This window comes from Pelobates fuscus, chromosome 3 (genome assembly GCF_036172605.1).
Source record: "Pelobates fuscus isolate aPelFus1 chromosome 3, aPelFus1.pri, whole genome shotgun sequence".
NCBI lineage: Eukaryota > Metazoa > Chordata > Amphibia > Anura > Pelobatidae > Pelobates > Pelobates fuscus.
In genome coordinates this window covers 419,068,741-419,091,503 of record NC_086319.1, presented here as the reverse complement: position 1 = coordinate 419,091,503, position 22,763 = coordinate 419,068,741, and the positions used below count along the sequence as shown (strand labels likewise).

The window sequence follows — 22,763 nt, the reverse complement described above, 5'->3', positions numbered from 1 at the left end:
AATATTCCAGCGAGGTCTCATACCCACCCCTAGTAACATTTTAGTTCCTAGGACTGTTTAGCATCGCTATTTTGCATCCTTAGACCATTTGCTTTGCTACAGGCTTTTGCATTCGCTTGAATTGTAGAATCTTTAATTTATAGAAATGCAGTGTCTAAGTCAGATAATGAATGTGCAATATATGTTCTGCTTACTCATAGTGATGTCGTGAACATAATATTTTCGGTTCGCGAACGGCGAACGCGAACTTCCGCAAACGTTCGCGAACCGGGCAAACCGCCATAGACTTCAATGGGCAGGCGAATTTTAAAACCCACAGGGACTCTTTCTGGCCACAATAGTGCTGGAAACGTTGTTTCAAGGGGACTAACACCTGGACTGTGGCATGCCGGAGGGGGATCCATGGCAAAACTCCCATGGAAAATGACACAGTTGATGCAGAGTCTGGATTTAATCCATAAAGGGCATAAATCACCTAACATTGCTCAATCACAATGGATATGGATTGACACCTGACATATGACGTATTGACACCTTGACATATGGATTGACACCTGTCCTCAGAGACCCTGATACACACTGACACAGAGCAGAATAGGGACTGTTCCCCCTACATAGGGTCACTTGGCAGATATGGATTGACACCTGTCCTCAGAGACCCTGATACACACTGACACAGAGCAGAATAGGGACTGTTCCCCCTACATAGGGTCACTTGGCAGATATGGATTGACACCTGTCCTCAGAGACCCTGATACACACTAACACAGAGCAGAATAGGGACTGTTCCCCCTACATAGGGTCACTTGGCAGATATGGATTGACACCTATCCTAAGGATCCCTGATACACACTGACACAAAGCAGAATAGGGAATGTTCCTCCTACATAGGGTCACTTGGCATATATGGATTGACACCTGTCCTCAGAGACCCTGATACACACTGACACAGAGCAGAATAGGGACTGTTCCCCCTACATAGGGTCACATGGCAGATATGGATTGACACCTGTCCACAGGGACCCTGATACACACTGACACAGAGCAGAATAGGGACTGTTCCCCGCGAACCGGCGAACCGGGCTTACCGCCATAGACTTCAATGGGCAGGCGAATTTTAAAACCCACAGGGACTCTTTCTGGCCACAATAGTGATGGAAAAGTTGTTTCAAGGGGACTAACACCTGGACTGTGGCATGCCGGAGGGGGATCCATGGCAAAACTCCCATGGAAAATTACACAGTTGATGCAGAGTCTGGTTTTAATCCATAAAGGGCATAAATCACCTAACATTCCTAAATCACAATGGATATGGATTGACACCTGACATATGACGTATTGACACCTTGACATATGGATTGACACCTGTCCTCAGAGACCCTGATACACACTGACACGGAGCAGAATAGGGACTGTTCCCCCTACATAGGGTCACTTGGCATATATGGATTGACACTTGTCCTCAGAGACCCTGATACACACTGACACAGAGCAGAATAGGGACTGTTCTCCCTACATAGGGTCACTTGGCAGATATGGATTGACACCTGTCCTCAGGGACCCTGATACACACTGACACAGAGCAGAATAGGGACTGTTCCTCCTACATAGGGTCACTTGGCAGATATGGATTGACACCTGTCCTCAGGGACCCTGATACACACTGACACATAGCAGAATAGGGACTGTTCCCCCCTACATAGGGTCACTTGGCAGATATGGATTGACACCTGTCATCAGGGACCCTGAAACACACTGACACAGAGCAGAATAGGAACTGTTCCTCCTACATAGGGTCACTTGGCAGATATGGATTGACACCTATCCTCAGGGACCCTGATACACACTGACACATAGCAGAATAGGGACTGTTCCCCCTACATAGGGTCACTTGGCAGATATGGATTGACACCTGTCCTCAGAGACCCTGATACACACTGACACAGAGCAGAATAGGGACTGTTCCCCCTATATAGGGTCACTTGGCAGATATGGATTGACACCTGTCCTCAGAGACCCTGATACACACTGACACAGAGCAGAATAGGGACTGTTCCCCCTAAATAGGGTCACGTGGCAGATATGGATTGACACCTGTCCTCAGAGACCCTGATACACATTGACACAGAGCAGAATAGGGACTGTTCCCCGCGATCCGGTGAACCGGGCGAACCGCCATAGACTTCAATGGGCAGGCGAATTTTAAAACCCACAGGGACTCTTTCTGGCCACAATAGTGATGGAAAAGTTGTTTCAAGGGGACTAACACCTGGACTGTGGCATGCCGGAGGGGGATCCATGGCAAAACTCCCATGGAAAATTACACAGTTGATGCAGAGTCTGCTTTTAATCCATAAAGGGCAGAAATCACCTAACATTCCTAAATCACAATGGATATGGATTGACACCTGACATATGACGTAATGACACCTTGACATATGGATTGACACATGTCCTCAGAGACCCTGATACACACTGACACAGAGCAGAATAGGGACTGTTCCCCCTACATAGGGTCACTTGGCAGATATGGATTGACACTTGTCCTCAGAGACCCTGATACACACTGACACAGAGCAGAATAGGGACTGTTCCCCCTACATAGGGTCACTTGGCAGATATGGATTGACACCTGTCCTCAGAGACCCTGCTACACACTGACACAGAGCAGAATAGGGACTGTTCCCCCTACATAGGGTCACTTGGCAGATATGGATTGACACCTGTCCTCAGGGACCCTGATACACACTGACAAAAAGCAGAATAGGGACTGTGTTGCGGTCACCGGCCCGCCGAGCCTCACGGCCGTGCCTGACCGGCACGGCCACGCCGACAACACGAGCTTACCTGCTCGTCGGCGAGCCGGGAACCGCTCCTTCCGTTCTTCCAGGCATCACGCCCTAATCAAACATGGCGCCGACCACGTGGTCGCGCCTAAGAGTAGCTCCGCCCCCGAAATTATACCAACGCACACGCACGTTTTGGGGTCAGAGGTCGCCCTCTGACCAATCATAGCCTAGAGAGGGGTATTTAAACCCCTAGCTTTCCCCATTACTTTGCCATGTCGTGGTTTCAGTTTCCTGATTTCCTGAGAGTGCTATTTCCGTGTTTCTGATTTCCTGGTATCCTGATCCTTGGCGTTTCCCTGGTTATTCTGATCTCTGGTTTCCCTGACTTGGCTTGTTTTATCGGTATTGAGTATTTTCTGGCTTCCTTGACCTCGGCTTTCCCTTTGACCATTCTCCGTCTCTAGCGTATTAGTCCGGCCATTCTAAGGTCCGGTTTACGCTCTATCCTGTTATTTTCCTTTTCTTACCTATGTATATGTTTACATAGTTTCTGCGTGCTGGACCACATTACTAGTCGTGACAGACTGTTCCCCCTACATAGGGTCACTTGGCAGATATGGATTGACACCTGTCATCAGGGACCCTGAAACACCCTGACACAGAGCATAATAGGGACTGTTCCTCCTACATAGGGTCACTTGGCAGATATGGATTGACACCTGTCCTCAGGGACCCTGATACACACTGACACATAGCAGAATAGGGACTGTTCCCCCTACATAGGGTCACTTGGCAGATATGGATTCACACCTGTCCTCAAAGACCCTGATACACACTGACACAGAGCAGAATAGGGACTGTTCCCCCTACATAGGGTCACTTGGCAGATATGGATTGACACCTGTCCTCAGAGACCCTGCTACACACTGACACAGAGCAGAATAGGGACTGTTCTCCCTACATAGGGTCACTTGGCAGATATGGATTGACACCTGTCCTCAGGGACACTGATACACACTGACAAAGAGCAGAATAGGGACTGTTCCCCCTACATAGGGTCACTTGGCAGATATGGATTCACACCTGTCCTCAGAGACCCTAATACACACTGACACAGAGCAGAATAGGGACTGTTCCCCCTACATAGGGTCACTTGGCAGATATGGATTGACACCTGTCCTCAGAGACCCTGCTACACACTGACACGGAGCAGAATAGGGACTGTTCCCCCTACATAGGGTCACTTGGCAGATATGGATTGAAACCTGTCCTCAGGGACACTGATACACACTGACACAGAGCAGAATAGGGACTGTTCCCCCTACATAGGGTCACTTGGCAGATATGGATTGACACCTGTCCTCAGGGACACTGATACACACTGACACAGAGCAGAATAGGGACTGTTCCACCTACATAGGGTCACTTGGCAGATATGGATTGACACCTGTCCTCAGGGACCCTGATACACACTGACACAAAGCAGAATAGGGACTGTTCCCCCTACATAGGGTCACTTGGCAGATATTGATTGACACCTGTCCTCAGGGACCCTGATACACACTGACATTGAGCAGAATAGGGACTGTTCCTCCTACATAGGATCACTTGGCAGATATGGATTGACACCTGTCCTCAGGGACCCTGATACACACTTACACAGAGCAGAATAGGGACTGTTCCCCCTACATAGGGTCACTTGGCAGATATGGATTGACACCTGTCCTCAGAGACCCCGATACACACTAACACAGAGCAGAATAGGGACTGTTCCCCCTACATAGGGTCACTTGGCAGATATGGATTGACACCTGTCCTCAGGGACCCTGAAACACACTGACACAGAGCAGAATAGGGACTGTTCCTCCTACATAGGGTCACTTGGCAGATATGGATTGACACCTGTCCTCAGAGAACCTGATACACACTGACACAGAGCAGAATAGGGAATGTTCCCCCTACATAGGGTCACTTGGCAGATATGGATTGACACCTGTCCTCAGGGACCCTGATACACACTGACACAGAGCAGAATAGGGACTGTTCCTCCTACATAGGATCACTTGGCAGATATGGATTGACACCTGTCCTCAGGGACCCTGATACACACTTACACAGAGCAGAATAGGGACTGTTCCCCCTACATAGGGTCACTTGGCAGATATGGATTGACACCTGTCCTCAGAGACCCCGATACACACTAACACAGAGCAGAATAGGGACTGTTCCCCCTACATAGGGTCACTTGGCAGATATGGATTGACACCTGTCCTCAGGGACCCTGAAACACACTGACACAGAGCAGAATACGGACTGTTCCTCCTACATAGGGTCACTTGGCAGATATGGATTGACACCTGTCCTCAGAGAACCTGATACACACTGACACAGAGCAGAATAGGGAATGTTCCCCCTACATAGGGTCACTTGGCAGATATGGATTGACACCTGTCCTCAGGGACCCTGATACACACTGACACAGATCAGAATAGTGACTGTTCCTCCTACATAGGGTCACTTGGCAGATATGGATTGACACCTGTCCTCAGGGACCCTGATACACACTGACACAGAGCAGAATAGGGACTGTTCCCCCTACATAGGGCCACTTGGCAGATATGGAATGACACCTGTCCTCAGAGACCCTGATACACACTGAAACAGAGCAGAATAGGGAATGTTCCCCCTACATAGGGTCACTTGGCAGATATGGATTGACACCTGTCCTCAGAGACCCTGATACACACTGACACAGAGCAGAATAGGGACTGTTCCCCCTACATAGGGTCACTTGGCAGATATGGATTTACACCTGTCCTCAGGGACCCTGATAGACACTGACACAGAGCAGAATAGGGACTGTTCCCCCTAAATAGGGTCACTTGGCAGATATGGATTGACACCTGTCCTCAGAGACCCTGATACACACTGACACAGAGCAGAATAGGGACTGTTCCCCCTACATAAGGTCACTTGGCAGATATGGATTGACACCTATCCTAAGGATCCCTGATACACACTGACACAGAGCAGAATAGGGACTGTTCCCCCTACATAGGGTCACTTGGCAGATATGGATTGACACCTGTCCTCAGAGACCTTGATACACACTGAAACAGAGCAGAATAGGGACTGTTCCCCCTACATAGGGTCACATGTCAGATATGGATTGACACCTGTCCTCATGGACCCTGATACACACTGACATAGAGCAGAATAGGGACTGTTCCCCCTACATAGGGTCACTTGGCAGATATGGATTGACATCTGTCCTTAGGGACCCTGATACACACTGAAACAGAGCAGAATAGGGACTGTTCCCCCTACATAGGGTCACTTGGCAGATATGGATTGACACCTGTCCTCAGAGACCCTGATACACACTGACACAGAGCAGAATAGGGACTGTTCCCCCTACATAGGGTCACTTGGCAGATATGGATTGACACCTATCCTAAGGATCCCTGATACACACTGACACAGAGCAGAATAGGGACTGTTCCCCCTACATAGGGTCACTTGGCAGATATGGATTGACACCTGTCCTCAGAGACCCTGATACACACTGACACAGAGCAGAATAGGGACTGTTCCCCCTACATAGGGTCACATGTCAGATATGGATTGACACCTGTCCTCATGGACCCTGATACACACTGACATTGAGCAGAATAGGGACTGTTCCCCCTTCATAGGGTCACTTGGCAGATATGGATTGACACCTGTCCTCAGAGACCCTGATACACACTGACACACAGCAGAATAGGGGCTGTTCCCCCTACATAGGGTCACTTGGCAGATATGGATTGACACCTGTCCTCAGGGACCCTGATACACACTGACACAGAGCAGAATAGGGACTGTTACTCCTACATAGGGTCACCATTTTTAGCCCAAGGCAGCTCATCTCATCTGGCCTTTTTTAGTCGAATGTATCGCCCACTGTCAGTCCCTTCAGGATCCATTTCTTATTCATCTTAATAAAGGTGAGGTAATCTAGACTTTTTTGACCTAGGCGACTTCTCTTCTCAGTGACAATACCTCCTGCTGCACTGAAGGTCCTTTCTGACAGGACACTTGAAGCGGGGCAGGCCAGAAGTTCTATCGCAAATTGGGATAGCTCAGGCCACAGGTCAAGCCTACACACCCAGTAGTCAAGGGGTTCATCGCTCCTCAGAGTGACGATATCTGCAGTTAAGGCGATTTAGTCTGCTACCTGTCGGTCGAGTCGTTCTCTGAGGGTGGATCCCGAAGGGCTGTGGCGATGCGTAGGACTTAAAAAGCTCCGCATGTCCTCCATCAACAACACGTCTTTAAAGCGTCCTGTCCTTGCCGGCGTGGTCGTGGGAAGAGGAGGATTACTTTCACCTCTTCCCCTGTTAGATTCCCGTTGTGCTGTGACATCACCCTTATACGCTGTGTAAAGCATACTTTTTAATTTATTTTGCAAATGCTGCATCCTTTCCGACTTGTTGTAATTTTTTTTTTTAAATTCTTTATTTTGGCGTGCGTAATGATGACAAACATGCCGGCACTGCCACAACAGCAGGTACCGGCCATTAATCGACATAGGTTACATCTGCACATTTTTTGTTATAAGTGTCATGCTTGGTTCAGGGTTAAACTGCAGCTATGTCAGTATAACAGGCAACAGAAAACATTGAAAATCAGGATATATACTGACATTAAGATTAGGTAATAAAACAATACAATACAAGTACTTGCTGGTCAGGCTAGCATTAAGTATTAAGGTTAACAAGAGTGATTGACTTAGTAGTCGAAGGGGCGAGGGCGTAGGTTGTCGAGCTAGTTCAGCTGACTACATGCGTGGTATTTTCTATTCAGTAGCCTTACATAGCGTGGTATTTCTGTAGAGACTTTGCTAGTAAGTAGTGAGGGTATCATGCTAGTTGTGCTAGAAATTCCATGTTACATAACAGATATGACAGCTATATATATGTGGAGAGTTACAGTATGCATTACCATCTGACTTTGAAAAGGACAATGATACCTCGACTGTGCTGAATACATTAACAACAGTAGTAGTAGGTTTTATGGCAATGGATGGGCACATTCTATATTACAGTGGTGGCTATAGGGGCTTAGCGCGGATAGAGTTGAGTGCCTTAATATATTGACCCCCCAACCGCATTAAGGGTAGGTAGATCATGCTCGCAGAGGGCATTCACAATGATAAGAGGTGATTGAGCAAGGCAAAGGCTTAAATAATAAATTAAATAATGAGCAGAGTAACTAAACAAAATAAGAAGAATGGCGTGCAGGGTCTGCAACAATAGAGGGGAGAGACTAAAGGCATAATGGCTGCAGGATTGTGTACAATTTTATATTATAGGTAAGCAAAGTGGCATTAGGGAGCATATAGAAGCTGTTGGGTCTAATAAACCTGCAGCTCTGATGCAGTCCATGAGTTAGAAAGTTCAGCCAATGCCCAGGGAAGGGGGGTTGCTTGCGGGTGGATGCTTCAGTCCCTCTCCGTTGTCACCCCTCGGCTTGCTTGCTTTGCTTCGACTGGTTCTCGGTTTGTGGGGGTTATGTTTCTCCCATCTCTCCTGCAGGGCTTCCAGTTGCGTGTCGTTTAGGGTGCCCCTCGGTCGGAATTTAGCTCTGATGTTAGACCCCGGGCTGGGCCTCCAAGTTAGGCTGCTGTGTGTCGCTGGGGCTGTGGAATGTGGGGGTGCACCGTGCTGGTTCCAGGTTCTGGCGCTGTGGGAGGTACACGCTGGTTGGGCCCACCTGACGCTCCAGCTCCTGTGATCGTGGGAGCGAGTGTCGGCACTAATGCCATGCGGCTCCCCTGCCTGCTTCGTCGGTCGCTTTTGCCTACCCTTCTGGGTGGTCGTTTTGGGGATTCGTGGTAGGGGCCCATAATAGCGGCGCCGGGTTACCGGTCTGATCCAGGGTGCCACCACTTTCATCGCTCGTCTGCGGGTCAGGCCCTGGTTGCAGAGGATCGCCCAGAAGCTTTTGCACTGTTGATCAAAAGCCTCCAAGGGCCATGTGTTCGGCTTAATGTTTGTGTCCATTGCTGTGGTTTGCCGCTGGGCCGCCATCTTGGGTGTGGCTCCTCCGCGTGCAATATCTCTGTTTCCAGAGAGACTCCGGGGTGCCGGCCAGCGGGGACCGGGATGACCCCCACCGGTCCAGGGGGGGGGGGGGTAGGAGAAGAGTGGGTCTGCTGGGCGTACTAGTCGGTATGGAAGTCGGCCGCACTTCCCCCTCGTAGCCGTCTGCAGGCCTCAACTCGCTGCCGTGGTTTCTGGTACCGTAGGCCTTGGGGAAGGGTGTCTGCCGCTTTGTCTTTGTGTGCCCAGGTGTCGTAGCCCAGTGTGGCATCAGTCGCTGTGTGACACCTGGGTTTTTTCCCCAAAAAGCCGGATCAGCGGTCGGGAGCTCGTGCGGCACACGTCCGCTCAGCTCCGAGGTCAGGCTCCGCCCCGACTTGTTGTAATTTGCTAACATTTCAGCCACTTTCTGCTTATACCAGGGTTCTAGTACCATGGACACCCAGTACAGGTCGTTCTCCTTCAGCCTTTTTATACAAGGGTCCCTCAACAGGCACGACAGCATGAGAGACCCCATTTGCACAAGGTTGGATGCCGAGCTACTCATTTCCCGTTCCTCCTCCTCAGTGATCTCAATGAAGGTATGTTCTTCCCCCCAGCCACGTACAACACCACGGGTACCAGATAGGTGACAACGAGCACCCTGGGATGCCTGTTGGGGTTGGTCTTCCTCCTCCTCCTCAAAGCCACATTCCTCCTCTGACTCATCTTCCTCACAATCCTCTTCCAGTGTTGCCACAGTTTCAGCAAGCGATGCTGATAAGGCTGTTTCTTGTGGTGATGGTGACCACAACTCTTCCTCTTCACAATCATCTACGGCCTGATCCAGCACTCTTTGCAGGGCACGCTCCAGGAAGAAAACAAATCGTATGATGTCGCTGATGGTGCCTTTGGTGCGACTGACTAGGTTTGTCACCTCCTCAAAAGGACGCATGAGCCTACAGGCATTGCGCATGAGCGTCCAGTAACGTGGCAAAAAAATTCCCAGCTCCCCAGAGGCTGTCCTAGCACCCCGGTCATACAAATATTCATTAACGGCTTTTTCTTGTTGGAGCAGGTGGTCGAACATTAGGAGTGTTGAATTCCAACGTGTCGGGCTGTCGCAAATCAAGCGCCTCACTGGCATGTTGTTTCGCCGCTGGATATCTGCAAAGTGTAGGAACTCCTGAAATGGCCACACACCTTCCTGGCCTGCTTCAGGACGTCCTGTAAGCCTGTGTACTTATGCACAATGCGTTGTACAATCAGATTACACACATGTGCCATGCACGGCACATGTGTCAACTTGCCCAACTTCAATGCCGCCAACAAATTTGTTCCGTTGTCACAAACCACTTTGCCGATATCCAGTTGCTGCAGAATCAGACACTTTTCCACCTGTGCGTTCAGGGCGGACAGGAGTGCTTGTCCGGTGTGACTCTCTGCTTTCAAGCAAGTCAAACCCAAGACGGCGTGACACTGCCGTATCCGGGATGTGGAATAGTACCTGGGAAGATGGGGGGGTGCCATTGATGTGAAGCAAGACGCAGCAGCAGAAGAGGACTCAGCCAAGGAGGTTATGGAAGAGGATGGAGGAGTAGAGGAGGTGGCAGCAGGCCTGCCTGCAAGTCGTGGCGGTGTCACCAACTCCTCTGCATAGCCACGCATTCCATGCTTGGCAGACGTCAGCAGGTTTACCCAATGCGCAGTGTAGGTGATATACCTGCCCTGACCATGCTTTGCAGACCAGGTTTCAGTGGTCAGATGGACCCTTGCCCCAACACTGTGTGCCAGACATGCCATTACTTCCTTTTGCACAATCGAGTACAGGTTGGGGATTGCCTTTTGTGAAAAGAAATTTCGTCCGGGTACCTTCCACTGCGGTATCCCAATAGCCGCAACTTTTTTGAACTCCTCAGACTCCACCAGCTTGTATGGTAAAAGCTGGCGGGCTAATAGTTCAGACAAGCCAGCTGTCAGACGCTGGGCAAGGGGGTGACTTTCTGACATTGGCTTCTTACGCTCAAACATGTCCTTGACAGACACCTGACTGTGGGCAGATGAGCGGGAACTGCTCAAGGTGAGAGACGGAGTGGCGGATGGTTGAGAGGGGGCAAGGAGGACAGCAGTGGTTGACGTGGCTAAAGATGCTGGACCAGGAGGAGGATGGCGGCTTTGAGTTTGTGTGCTGCTTGTCCTCATGTGTTGATCCCATTGGCGTTTGTGATGTGCGATCATATGCCTACGCAAAGCAGTTGTACCTAGGTGGGTGTTGGACTTCCCACGACTCAGTTTCTTTTGGCACAGGTTGCAAATGGCATCGCTGTTGTCAAAGGCAGACACACAAAAAAAATGCCACACTGCTGAGCTCTGCAATGACGTCATTCTGGTGGTGGACACAACATGCGTTGATTGGCGTGCTGTCGGGCTGACCCCGGGTGCCGATGCATGCTGTCTGACTGTGCCACTAGCTCCTTGCGACGACCTCCCCCTGCTTCCAACTCGTCTCCTCCTCCTCTCTGTCTCCCCATCCTGACTTTAACCCTGTTCTTCTTTTTGCCGAGCGGGCACCCACGTGAAATCCATGGACGCATCGTCATCATCAACCGCTTCACTTGTATCTGACAACTCAGCAAAGGATGCAGCAGCGGGTACAACATCATCATCATCACACCGTATGTCCATGTGTGTAATGCTGCCTGACTGAGACATATCCCTGTTATCTACATCCTCTGGCAATAATGGTTGCGCATCACTCATTTCTTCAAACGGATGTGTAAATAACTCCTCTGACAGATAAAGTGAAGCGGCTGTGGTGCTACTGTTGGTGGTGGCGGCAGGCGGGTGAGTGGTATCTTGAGAGGTGCCCTAAGCTAAGCTGGAGGAGGATGGTTCGTCAAGGTTCCGAGCGGAAGCTGTAGAAGATTGGGTGTCCTGTGTTAGCCAGTCAACTATGTCCTCAGAACTTTTCAAGTTCAGGGTACGTGGCCTCTGAAAATTGGGCATTATTCTAGGGCAAAAGGGAATCAAAGCACCACGACCACAACGGCACCTGCGGGGTGGCCTGCCTCTGCCTGTAATTTTTTGGGGGATTAGTGGTACTATGCATGCAAGCAACTGTGAGACCAGATATGCACTGGCAGAGGTTGGCAGAGTACACGCTGTAGGCCTGACAAACCCGCTTGAAGACAACTAACTGCTATTCATTGTATAACAGTGGAAAAAGTTTTTGGGTTTTAAATGCACGCTATTGTGACAGCAGATATGAGTGGCAATGTGCACTGGCAGAGTACACGCTGTTGGCCTGACACACAGATGCTTGCAGACAACTAACTGCTATTCAATCTATTTTGTTTTTAAATGCAAGCTATTGTGACACCAGATATGAGTGGTGGCACTGTGCAAGTGGGCACAGTATCCACTGTGAGCCTGACACAGAAGCTGGCAGGCAGGCAACTGCAATTACATTACACACACAAAAAAAAAAAGCAGCCTGATGTTCTAGCCCTAAAAAGGGCTTTTTGGGGTGCTGTTCTTACAGCAGAGATCAGATGAGTCCTTCAGGACTGTAGTGGACACTGAATACCCTAGCCTAGCTATCCATTTCCCTATCAAATGAGCAGCAGCTAAACTTTCCCTCCTCTATCTAAGAATGCAGCTTCAGAATGAATCTAAAATGGATGCTGTACAGGAGGTGGGAGGGTCTGGAAGGGAGGGTCTGCTGCTGATTGGCTGGAATGTGTCTGCTGACTGTGAGGCACAGGGTCAAAGTTTAGTCAATGATGATGAATAGGGGGCGGATCGAACCGCGCATGTGTTTGCCCGCCGTGGCGAACGCGAATACGCTATGTTCGCCGGGAACTATTCGCTCGTGAATACATCACTACTTACTCATTGTATAAGCAGAATAAACACAGATATGTCTGGAATGTATGGGAGCAAACATAGAGTCACTCCCCTCCTGGCATTTAAATTAACAGTTCACTGTATCAAGGAACCAAAACCTGGTATCCCAGACTGTATCTGAAGAGTGAAGGTGAAAGGATTTGTAACGTTTAAACTTTTCCAGAAGACAAACTTGGCTGGATGTTTGTGAAGGGATCTTAATGGAGGTAGTTTTTATTATCCTGAGAGAATCCGTGTTGATGTTTTATAATGTTAATCAATGGAAGTAGCGTAACCAAGTAAATAGCAACCTGTAATATTAATATGTAACAATATAGATAGTTTATTGGCCTTACTACTAGTTGAAAAAATTTCTAATTAAATGTGAAAATAACTACCTGTCCCGCAAAGTTCAGCAAAATGTTAGAATTGAGATAAAAGATGAACAAAATACAAGATATAGGGATCCAGCTAAACGAAAATATATAAATAGAACAAAACGTAGCCTCTAGTAGGAAACGCTTAATGGTTGCACTCACAAATCTGATGTGATAAAAAAACCTTCACGTAGCCTCCCGTTTTGTTATTGGAGGGGGGGGGGGGGGGCAGGGGGAGTATAGAAAACTTCCCGAACTCCAAGTTGATATTGAAGTATAAAATTATTTATTGGCATATATTAAAATAAATACATAAAAAACAAAAAGAACGGTCCTATGCATTTCGTCCTCCGTGGAGGACTTCCTCAGGGACCAATATAAAAAATGTATATACTAAAACAGAAAATGCCCAGCAAAGCCTAATGTCTCCCCCCCAAAGTCCCCTTTAAATATGGTTAGTCCCAGAAGTTAATTGGTGGTAAAGTGGGTGTTGTTCCAAGCTTCTATTTAATTGGGTGTCTAATGGTCTTCCAACCTATCCCTCTGTTTCATCTGTTGACTTCTCTTCTCTCAGCTGATCATCTTTGCTGGTAATCTGTTCGTAGTGAGACAAGCCTTTTCTCATGATGACACACTTCCGTGCGTTCCATCTCTGATTCTATACAAAATGGCCGTGCATTCCATTGCGGCCAGATACCAACTTTATTCGATCACATCTGGTGTTCGCCAGGGGTATCGTCATAATGTCCTTGGATTTGAGTCAGACTGAAAATTGACTCCAGAATCACATGCAAGAGAAGACATAATTTATCACAAGTTTGTCTCTCTCTTCATTTCACTCATCAACATGGCTTTTCTTTCTACAGGTTTCCAATTCAATATTTCATTGGTAAATACTGTTTATTTATAAGGAAACTCTATATATATATAGTCTTTTTTCAAACTTTATTTTTATATAATGATCTGCTTTCAAATATGTTTGTATAAAGACTATTGCAAAAATATTTTTTTCTAGATTAATTAGTTAATTTATTTTATATTTTTTTACAGAATATCATGAGACATCAGATGATCTACACGCTATTTATTGTCTTTGTGCTAACCTGTATTATATTGATTTCATCTATACTATCAACATATGGAAATTGTAAATATTGGAATAAGAAATTACATTTTAATTCACTTCTGACACTGGGAATGCACCCTCGTCTAAAACTGGGAACGGTGAATCTCACTGATGGAGTCTATACTTACAACCTGAACTTTTCTGAGTTCTGGACTGAATTCCCGTACCTACAAAGTTATCAGTGCTCACTTAAACTCACGCCACATGGCCAATTTGAGAAGAAGTCCACTCGACCACTCTTAATCCTGGCTATTAAATCCCACCCAGCCTTCAGCACAAGACGAGCGATGCTGAGACAAACATGGGCTACAGAGAGAGAGGTCAATGGGTACTGGGTGAAACCCATCTTTCTTACAGCACAAGCTGACAATCCCAGACAGATGGAACTCATGAAGTCAGAGAGTCGAGAGTTTGGAGACATTCTACAGTGGAACTTCACTGAAAGTCATAATAACCTTTCTCTAAAGGAACGCTGCTTCCTGGAATGGCTTCAATATCACATCCCTTGGGTGGCATTTATATTCAAAGGTCTGACAGTTTCCAAATATTAACTCTTAAATATATACTAAATATAAAATGGGTGTTAATCTTTGAAGAGCTTTTTTATCTAAGGTGGGTGCATCTGACCCTATAACTTATAGGAATCCCTGTGTGCGAGACGCTCTCTTATCCCATCAGAAGAGGGCGTCACTGACCCTGTATGTGAGGCGCTCTCTTATCCCATCAGAGGGGGCGTCACTGACCCTATAACTTATAGGAATCCCTATGTGTGAGACGCTCTCTTATCCCATCACAGAGGGGGCGTCACTGACCCTATAACTTATAGGAATCCCTGTGTGTGAGACGCTCTCTTATCCCATCAGTGGGGGCGTCACTGACCCTATAACTTATAGGAATCCCCTGTGTGCGAGACGCTCTCTTATCCCATCAGAGGGGGCCTCACTGACCCTATAACTTATAGGAATCCCTGTGTGAGATGCTCTCTTCTCCCATCACAGAGGGGGCGTCACTGACCCTATAACTTATAGGAATCCCTGTGTGTGAGACGCTCTCTTATCCCATCAGTGGGGGCGTCACTGACCCTATAACTTATAGGAATCCCTGTGTGTGAGACGCTCTCTTATCCCATCAGAGGGGGCGTCACTGACCCTATAACTTATAGGAATCCCTGTGTGCGAGACGCTCTCTTATCCCATCAGTAGAGGGCGTCACTGACCCTGTATGTGAGACGCTCTCTTATCCCATCAGAGGGGGCGTCACTGACCCTATAACTTATAGGAATCCCTGTGTGAGATGCTCTCTTATCCCATCAGAGGGGGCGTCACTGACCCTATAACTTATAGGAATCCCTATGTGTGAGACGCTCTCTTATCCCATCACAGAGGGGGCGTCACTGACCCTATAACTTATAGGAATCCCTGTGTGTGAGACGCTCTCTTATCCCATCAGTGGGGGCGTCACTGACCCTATAACTTATAGGAATCCCCTGTGTGCGAGACGCTCTCTTATCCCATCAGAGGGGGCCTCACTGACCCTATAACTTATAGGAATCCCTGTGTGAGATGCTCTCTTATCCCATCACAGAGGGGGCGTCACTGACCCTATAACTTATAGGAATCCCTGTGTGTGAGACGCCCTCTTATCCCATCAGTGGGGGCGTCACTGACCCTATAACTTATAGGAATCCCTGTGTGTGAGACACTCTCTTATCCCATCAGAGGGGACGTCACTGACCCTATAACTTATAGGAATCCCCTGTGTGCGAGACGCTCTCTTATCCCATCAGAGGGGGCGTCACTGACCCTATAACTTATAGGAATCCCTGTGTGTGAGACGCTATCTTATCCCATCAGAGGGGACGTCACTGACCCTATAACTTATAGGAATCCCTGTGTGTGAGACACTCTCTTATCCCATCAGAGGGGACGTCACTGACCCTATAACTTATAGGAATCCCTGTGTGTGCGACGCTCTCTTATCCCATCAGAGGGGGCGTCACTGACCCCATAACTTATAGGAATCCCTGTGTGTGAGACGCTCTCTTATCCCATCAGAGGGGACGTCACTGACCCTATAACTTATAGGAATCCCTGTGTGTGAGACACTTTCTTATCCCATCAGAGGGGACGTCACTGACCCTATAACTTATAGGAATCCCTGTGTGTGAGACACTCTCTTATCCCATCAGAGGGGGCGTCACTGACCCCATAACTTATAGGAATCCCTGTGTGTGAGACGCTCTCTTATCCCATCCGAGGGGACGTCGCTGTCCCTATAACTTATAGGAATCCCTGTGTGAGATGCTCTCTTATCCCATCACAGAGGGGGCGTCACTGACCCTATAACTTATAGGAATCCCTGTGTGTGAGACGCCCTCTTATCCCATCAGAGGGGGCCTCACTGACCCTATAACTTATAGGAATCCCTGTGTGAGATGCTCTCTTATCCCATCACAGAGGGGGCGTCACTGACCCTATAACTTATAGGAATCCCTGTGTGTGAGACGCCCTCTTATCCCATCAGTGGGGGCGTCACTGACCCTATAACTTATAGGAATCCCTGTGTGTGAGACACTCTCTTATCCCATCAGAGGGGACGTCACTGACCCTATAACTTATAGGAATCCCCTGTGTGCGAGACGCTCTCTTATCCCATCAGAGGGGGCGTCACTGACCCTATAACTTATAGGAATCCCTGTGTGTGAGACGCTATCTTATCCCATCAGAGGGGACGTCACTGACCCTATAACTTATAGGAATCCCTGTGTGTGAGACACTCTCTTATCCCATCAGAGGGGACGTCACTGACCCTATAACTTATAGGAATCCCTGTGTGTGCGACGCTCTCTTATCCCATCAGAGGGGGCGTCACTGACCCCATAACTTATAGGAATCCCTGTGTGTGAGACGCTCTCTTATCCCATCAGAGGGGGCGTCACTGACCCTATAACTTATAGGAATCCCTATGTGTGAGACGCTCTCTTATCCCATCACAGAGGGGGCGTCACTGACCCTATAACTTATAGGAATCCCTGTGTGTGAGACGCTCTCTTATCCCATCAGTGGGGGCGTCACTGACCCTATAACTTATAGGAATCCCCTGTGTGCGAGACGCTCTCTTATCCCATCAGAGGGGGCCTCACTGACCCTATAACTTATAGGAATCCCTGTGTGAGATGCTCTCTTATCCCATCACAGAGGGGGCGTCACTGACCCTATAACTTATAGGAATCCCTGTGTGTGAGACGCCCTCTTATCCCATCAGTGGGGGCGTCACTGACCCTATAACTTATAGGAATCCCTGTGTGTGAGACACTCTCTTATCCCATCAGAGGGGACGTCACTGACCCTATAACTTATAGGAATCCCCTGTGTGCGAGACGCTCTCTTATCCCATCAGAGGGGGCGTCACTGACCCTATAACTTATAGGAATCCCTGTGTGTGAGACGCTCTCTTATCCCATCAGAGGGGACGTCACTGACCCTATAACTTATAGGAATCCCTGTGTGTGAGACACTCTCTTATCCCATCAGAGGGGACGTCACTGACCCTATAACTTATAGGAATCCCTGTGTGTGAGACACTCTCTTATCCCATCAGAGGGGGCGTCACTGACCCCATAACTTATAGGAATCCCTGTGTGTGAGACGCTCTCTTATCCCATCCGAGGGGACGTCGCTGTCCCTATAACTTATAGGAATCCCTGTGTGTGAGACGCTATCTTATCCCATCAGAGGGGGCGTCACTGACCCTAAAACTTATAGGAATCCCTGTGTGTGAGACGCTCTCTTATCCCATCCGAGGGGACGTCGCTGTCCCTATAACTTATAGGAATCCCTGTGTGTGAGACGCTATCTTATCCCATCAGAGGGGGCGTCACTGACCCTATAACTTATAGGAATCCCTGTGTGTGAGACGCTCTCTTATCCCATCAGAGGGGGCGTCACTGACCCTATAACTTATAGGAATCCCTGTGTGTGGGACGCTCTCTTATCCCATCCGAGGGGACGTCGCTGTCCCTATAACTTATAGGAATCCCTGTGTGTGAGACGCTCTCTTATCCCATCAGAGGGGGCGTCACTGACCCTATAACTTATAGGAATCCCTGTGTGTGAGGCGCTCTCTTTTCCCATCAGAGGGAGCGTCACTGACCCTATAACTTATAGGAATATCTGTGTGTGAGACGCTCTCTTATCCCATCAGAGGGGGCGTCACTGACCCTATAACTTATAGGAATCCCAGTGTGTGAGATGCTCTCTTATCCCATCAGAGGGGGCGTCACTGACCCTATAACTTATAGGAATCCCCTGTGTGCGAGACGCTCTCTTATCCCATCAGAGGGGGCGTCACTGACCCTATAACTTATAGGAATCCCTGTGTGTGAGGCGCTCTCTTTTCCCATCAGAGGGAGCGTCACTGACCCTATAACTTATAGGAATATCTGTGTGTGAGACGCTCTCTTATCCCATCAGAGGGGGCGTCACTGACCCTATAACTTATAGGAATCCCAGTGTGTGAGATGCTCTCTTATCCCATCAGAGGGGGCGTCACTGACCCTATAACTTATAGGAATCCCCTGTGTGCGAGACGCTCTCTTATCCCATCAGAGGGGGCGTCACTGACCCTATAACTTATAGGAATCCCTGTGTGTGAGACGCTCTCTTATCCCATCAGAGGGGACGTCACTGACCCTATAACTTATAGGAATCCCTGTGTGTGAGACACTCTCTTATCCCATCAGAGGGGACGTCACTGACCCTATAACTTATAGGAATCCCTGTGTGTGAGACACTCTCTTATCCCATCAGAGGGGGCGTCACTGACCCCATAACTTATAGGAATCCCTGTGTGTGAGACGCTCTCTTATCCCATCCGAGGGGACGTCGCTGTCCCTATAACTTATAGGAATCCCTGTGTGTGAGACGCTATCTTATCCCATCAGAGGGGGCGTCACTGACCCTAAAACTTATAGGAATCCCTGTGTGTGAGACGCTCTCTTATCCCATCCGAGGGGACGTCGCTGTCCCTATAACTTATAGGAATCCCTGTGTGTGAGACGCTATCTTATCCCATCAGAGGGGGCGTCACTGACCCTATAACTTATAGGAATCCCTGTGTGTGAGACGCTCTCTTATCCCATCAGAGGGGGCGTCACTGACCCTATAACTTATAGGAATCCCTGTGTGTGGGACGCTCTCTTATCCCATCCGAGGGGACGTCGCTGTCCCTATAACTTATAGGAATCCCTGTGTGTGAGACGCTCTCTTATCCCATCAGAGGGGGCGTCACTGACCCTATAACTTATAGGAATCCCTGTGTGTGAGGCGCTCTCTTTTCCCATCAGAGGGAGCGTCACTGACCCTATAACTTATAGGAATATCTGTGTGTGAGACGCTCTCTTATCCCATCAGAGGGGGCGTCACTGACCCTATAACTTATAGGAATCCCAGTGTGTGAGATGCTCTCTTATCCCATCAGAGGGGGCGTCACTGACCCTATAACTTATAGGAATCCCTGTGTGTGAGATGCTCTCTTATCCCATCAGAGGGGGCGTCACTGACCTTATAACTTATAGGAATCCCTGTGTGTGAGACGCTCTCTTATCCCATCAGAGGGGACGTCACTGACCCTATAACTTACAGGAATCCCTGTGTGTGAGACGCTCTCTTATCCCATCAGAGGGGGTGTAACTGACCCTATAACTTATAGGAATCCCTGTGTGTGAGACGCTCTCTTATCCCATCAGAGGGGGCGTCACTGACCCTATAACTTATAGGATTCTCTGTGTGTGAGACGCTCTCTTATCCCATCAGAGGGGACGTCACTGACCCTATAACTTATAGGAACCCCTGTGTGTGAGACGCTCTCTTATCCCATCAGAGGGGACGTCACTGACCCTATAACTTATAGGAATCCCTGTGTGTGAGACGCTCTCTTATCCCATCAGATGGGACGTCACTGACCCTATAACTTATAGGAATCCCTGTATGTGAGCCGCTCTCTTATCCCATCAGAGGGGACGTCACTGACCCTATAACTTATAGGAATCCCTGTGTGTGAGACGCTCTCTTATCCCATCAGAGGGGACGTCACTGACCCTATAACTTATAGGAATCCCTGTGTGTGAGACGCTCTCTTATCCCATCAGATGGGACGTCACTGACCCTATAACTTATAGGAATCCCTGTATGTGAGCCGCTCTCTTATCCCATCAGAGGGGACGTCACTGACCCTATAACTTATAGGAATCCCTGTGTGTGAGACGCTGTCTTATCCCATCAGAGGGGGTGTCACTGACCCTATAACTTATAGGAATCCCTGTGTGTGAGACACTCTCCTATCCCATCAGAGGGGGCGTCACTGACCCTATAACTTATAGGAATCCCTGTGTGTGAGACACTCACTTATCCCATCAGAGGGGGCGTCACTGACCCTATAACTTATAGGAATCCCTGTGTGTGAGACGCTATCTTATCCCATCAGAGGGGACGTCACTAACCCTATAACTTATAGAAATCCCTGTGTGTGAGACGCTCTCTTATCCCATCAGAGATCCTCCCTCTCTGTCTTATTATAAAGTGAGAATTCAAAGTGAATTTAAAATTATATGCCACAGTAGCCAAAGTGGAATCATAGATGAAAGAGCTTATTTTCAGTTTTGCTATTTGGACCTTAGATTTACTTTGAATTCTAACTTTGAATAACCCTGTCAGACTAAATAAAGGGAGGATGTCTAAAAAACTTGTCGTTCCTTTATTCTATTAGTCCAATAAAAACTATATTACAACATACTAATTTCATCTCTTATTTTACATTTATATCACAGGACTAATAAGAAAAACATTTTGACTCGATTTCTGCTATAATTTGTATTCTTAGTGCATACGAACAATCATTTTCTCTTCTCTTTCAGGAGATGATGATGAATATGTGAATCCCTATGCTGTGGTGAAGTATATAAAGGAACATGGCTCCTCCCCTCTCACATCACACGGCTACCTGCGTCCTCATTCAGCCGTTATGCGTCACACCAAATACCGCATTTCAGAGAATCTCTATCCTTTCCATTTATTTCCCGACTTCCTCTCCGGGGGGGGCTTTCTGTTCCCAGGGCACTCGGTGAAGAAGCTGTACGACGCATCCAAGAAAATCCCTGTTTTCCCATTGGACGATGTGTATTTTGGGTTCTTGGCTTTAGCAGCAAATCTAACCTTTCGCCACGATGAACGGTTCCATGTGTATGGATTGGCCTATAACGTGTGCAGGTACCAGCAGGCACTGGTGGTTCATGGGATTGGGCCAGAACGTATGATGAAAATATACAATGAGGTGCAGAAAGCACAGTGCAAGGACTGAGACCACGCGCCTTCTGGATGGGACGAGAGCTCGCTGCTCTCTGAGTAACAAGAAAACCGTAATCATGTTTTAGACATAATTAGCATTGATGTCAACATGATCAAAACATTTTCTATTTACATTTCTATGCACAGTTGGGCAGAAATACAGATTTTAGAATATCAGTACAATGAAAAGCATATTTTTCACATTTGTACTCCACAAGGAATGAGCTCATTGATGACAGACTGAAAGGAGCATTGCTTCTGATGAGTTAACAATAATAGGTGGAGATCTATCAAGATTATGAAAGAATTTACTTTGATTCCAAGGTTCAAGCTTATAGGTGTCATATTAGATAGCCTAGATTAAAATTGGCTAACTTGGACTCAGGAAATGCTTAAAACGACACTTAAGACCATCAATGTCTAGTTCTGGGAACAGATAGCCCCCACCTGAGCTGTCTCTCCTAAATCAGTCTGTTCCTTCTCTTTCCCGGAACTTATTTGTTATATGTACATGACTTTCATCCCTATGTCTTATCTGTACTGCCTTAACCAATTCACTCCCTTCCTACTACTGTTATATGAGTATTTGCACGTAAGCACTTACTTTTAATTTATAAAAACACAACTGACAAAATAAAGGTCAGAGGCTTATTTTGATAATCAACACGAGTCTGGTGTCTAATTCACGCTTCTCCAAGTGCACTTGAAAATAACAATTTGGGTTCTCCTGAATATAACAAAGATTGATATTGGATCTATAACAATAAGTGCAGTGAAACCCGGGATCAGACAAATCCAGTCCTTTAGGACCCAGGAAGAGGATCTCGGAGGTCTTACGAGGCCCCTGTTCAGGTGGGTAAGGATTTTTAAAAGTCTGATATAAAGAACTTGTTTTCTGTGGTATTATGATTATATTCAGGTGGCTGTTATGGGAATCTTGAGATAGTGGAATATATCTGTGGGTTTTAAGTTATTTTTATTGTTTGCCTTGTCATTTGTTTTATAATTTGAGTTAGAATCCTCCTGATCTGTGTTTAGAATAATGAAGACAAGACTGTGAACATTCCACTGCAGTGGTCCTAAGTGTCTTATACACTGTTTTGTACAATTTGTCTTGTGTAAGGAAGTAATTAATCCTTACAAGTTTTAAAATGGGTAGCTCTCAGAGCACTCAGGAGGGA

The 22,763-nt window shown here is 47.7% G+C and overlaps 1 protein-coding gene across 1 annotated transcript in view; it reads left to right on the top strand.

The window, feature by feature from the left end:
- The window catches only part of LOC134603629 (acetylgalactosaminyl-O-glycosyl-glycoprotein beta-1,3-N-acetylglucosaminyltransferase-like), a 117,768-nt gene extending 95,344 nt beyond the window's left edge, over nt 1–22,424 (top strand). The window contains exons 2-3 of the mRNA XM_063449777.1: nt 14,164–14,767; nt 21,153–22,424. Of these exons, the coding sequence (XP_063305847.1) occupies nt 14,164–14,767; nt 21,153–21,595 (1,047 nt within the window). The 3' untranslated portion in view covers nt 21,596–22,424. The remainder of the gene's footprint in view (nt 1–14,163; nt 14,768–21,152) is intronic.
- Nucleotides 22,425–22,763: the final 339 nt, after the last annotated feature.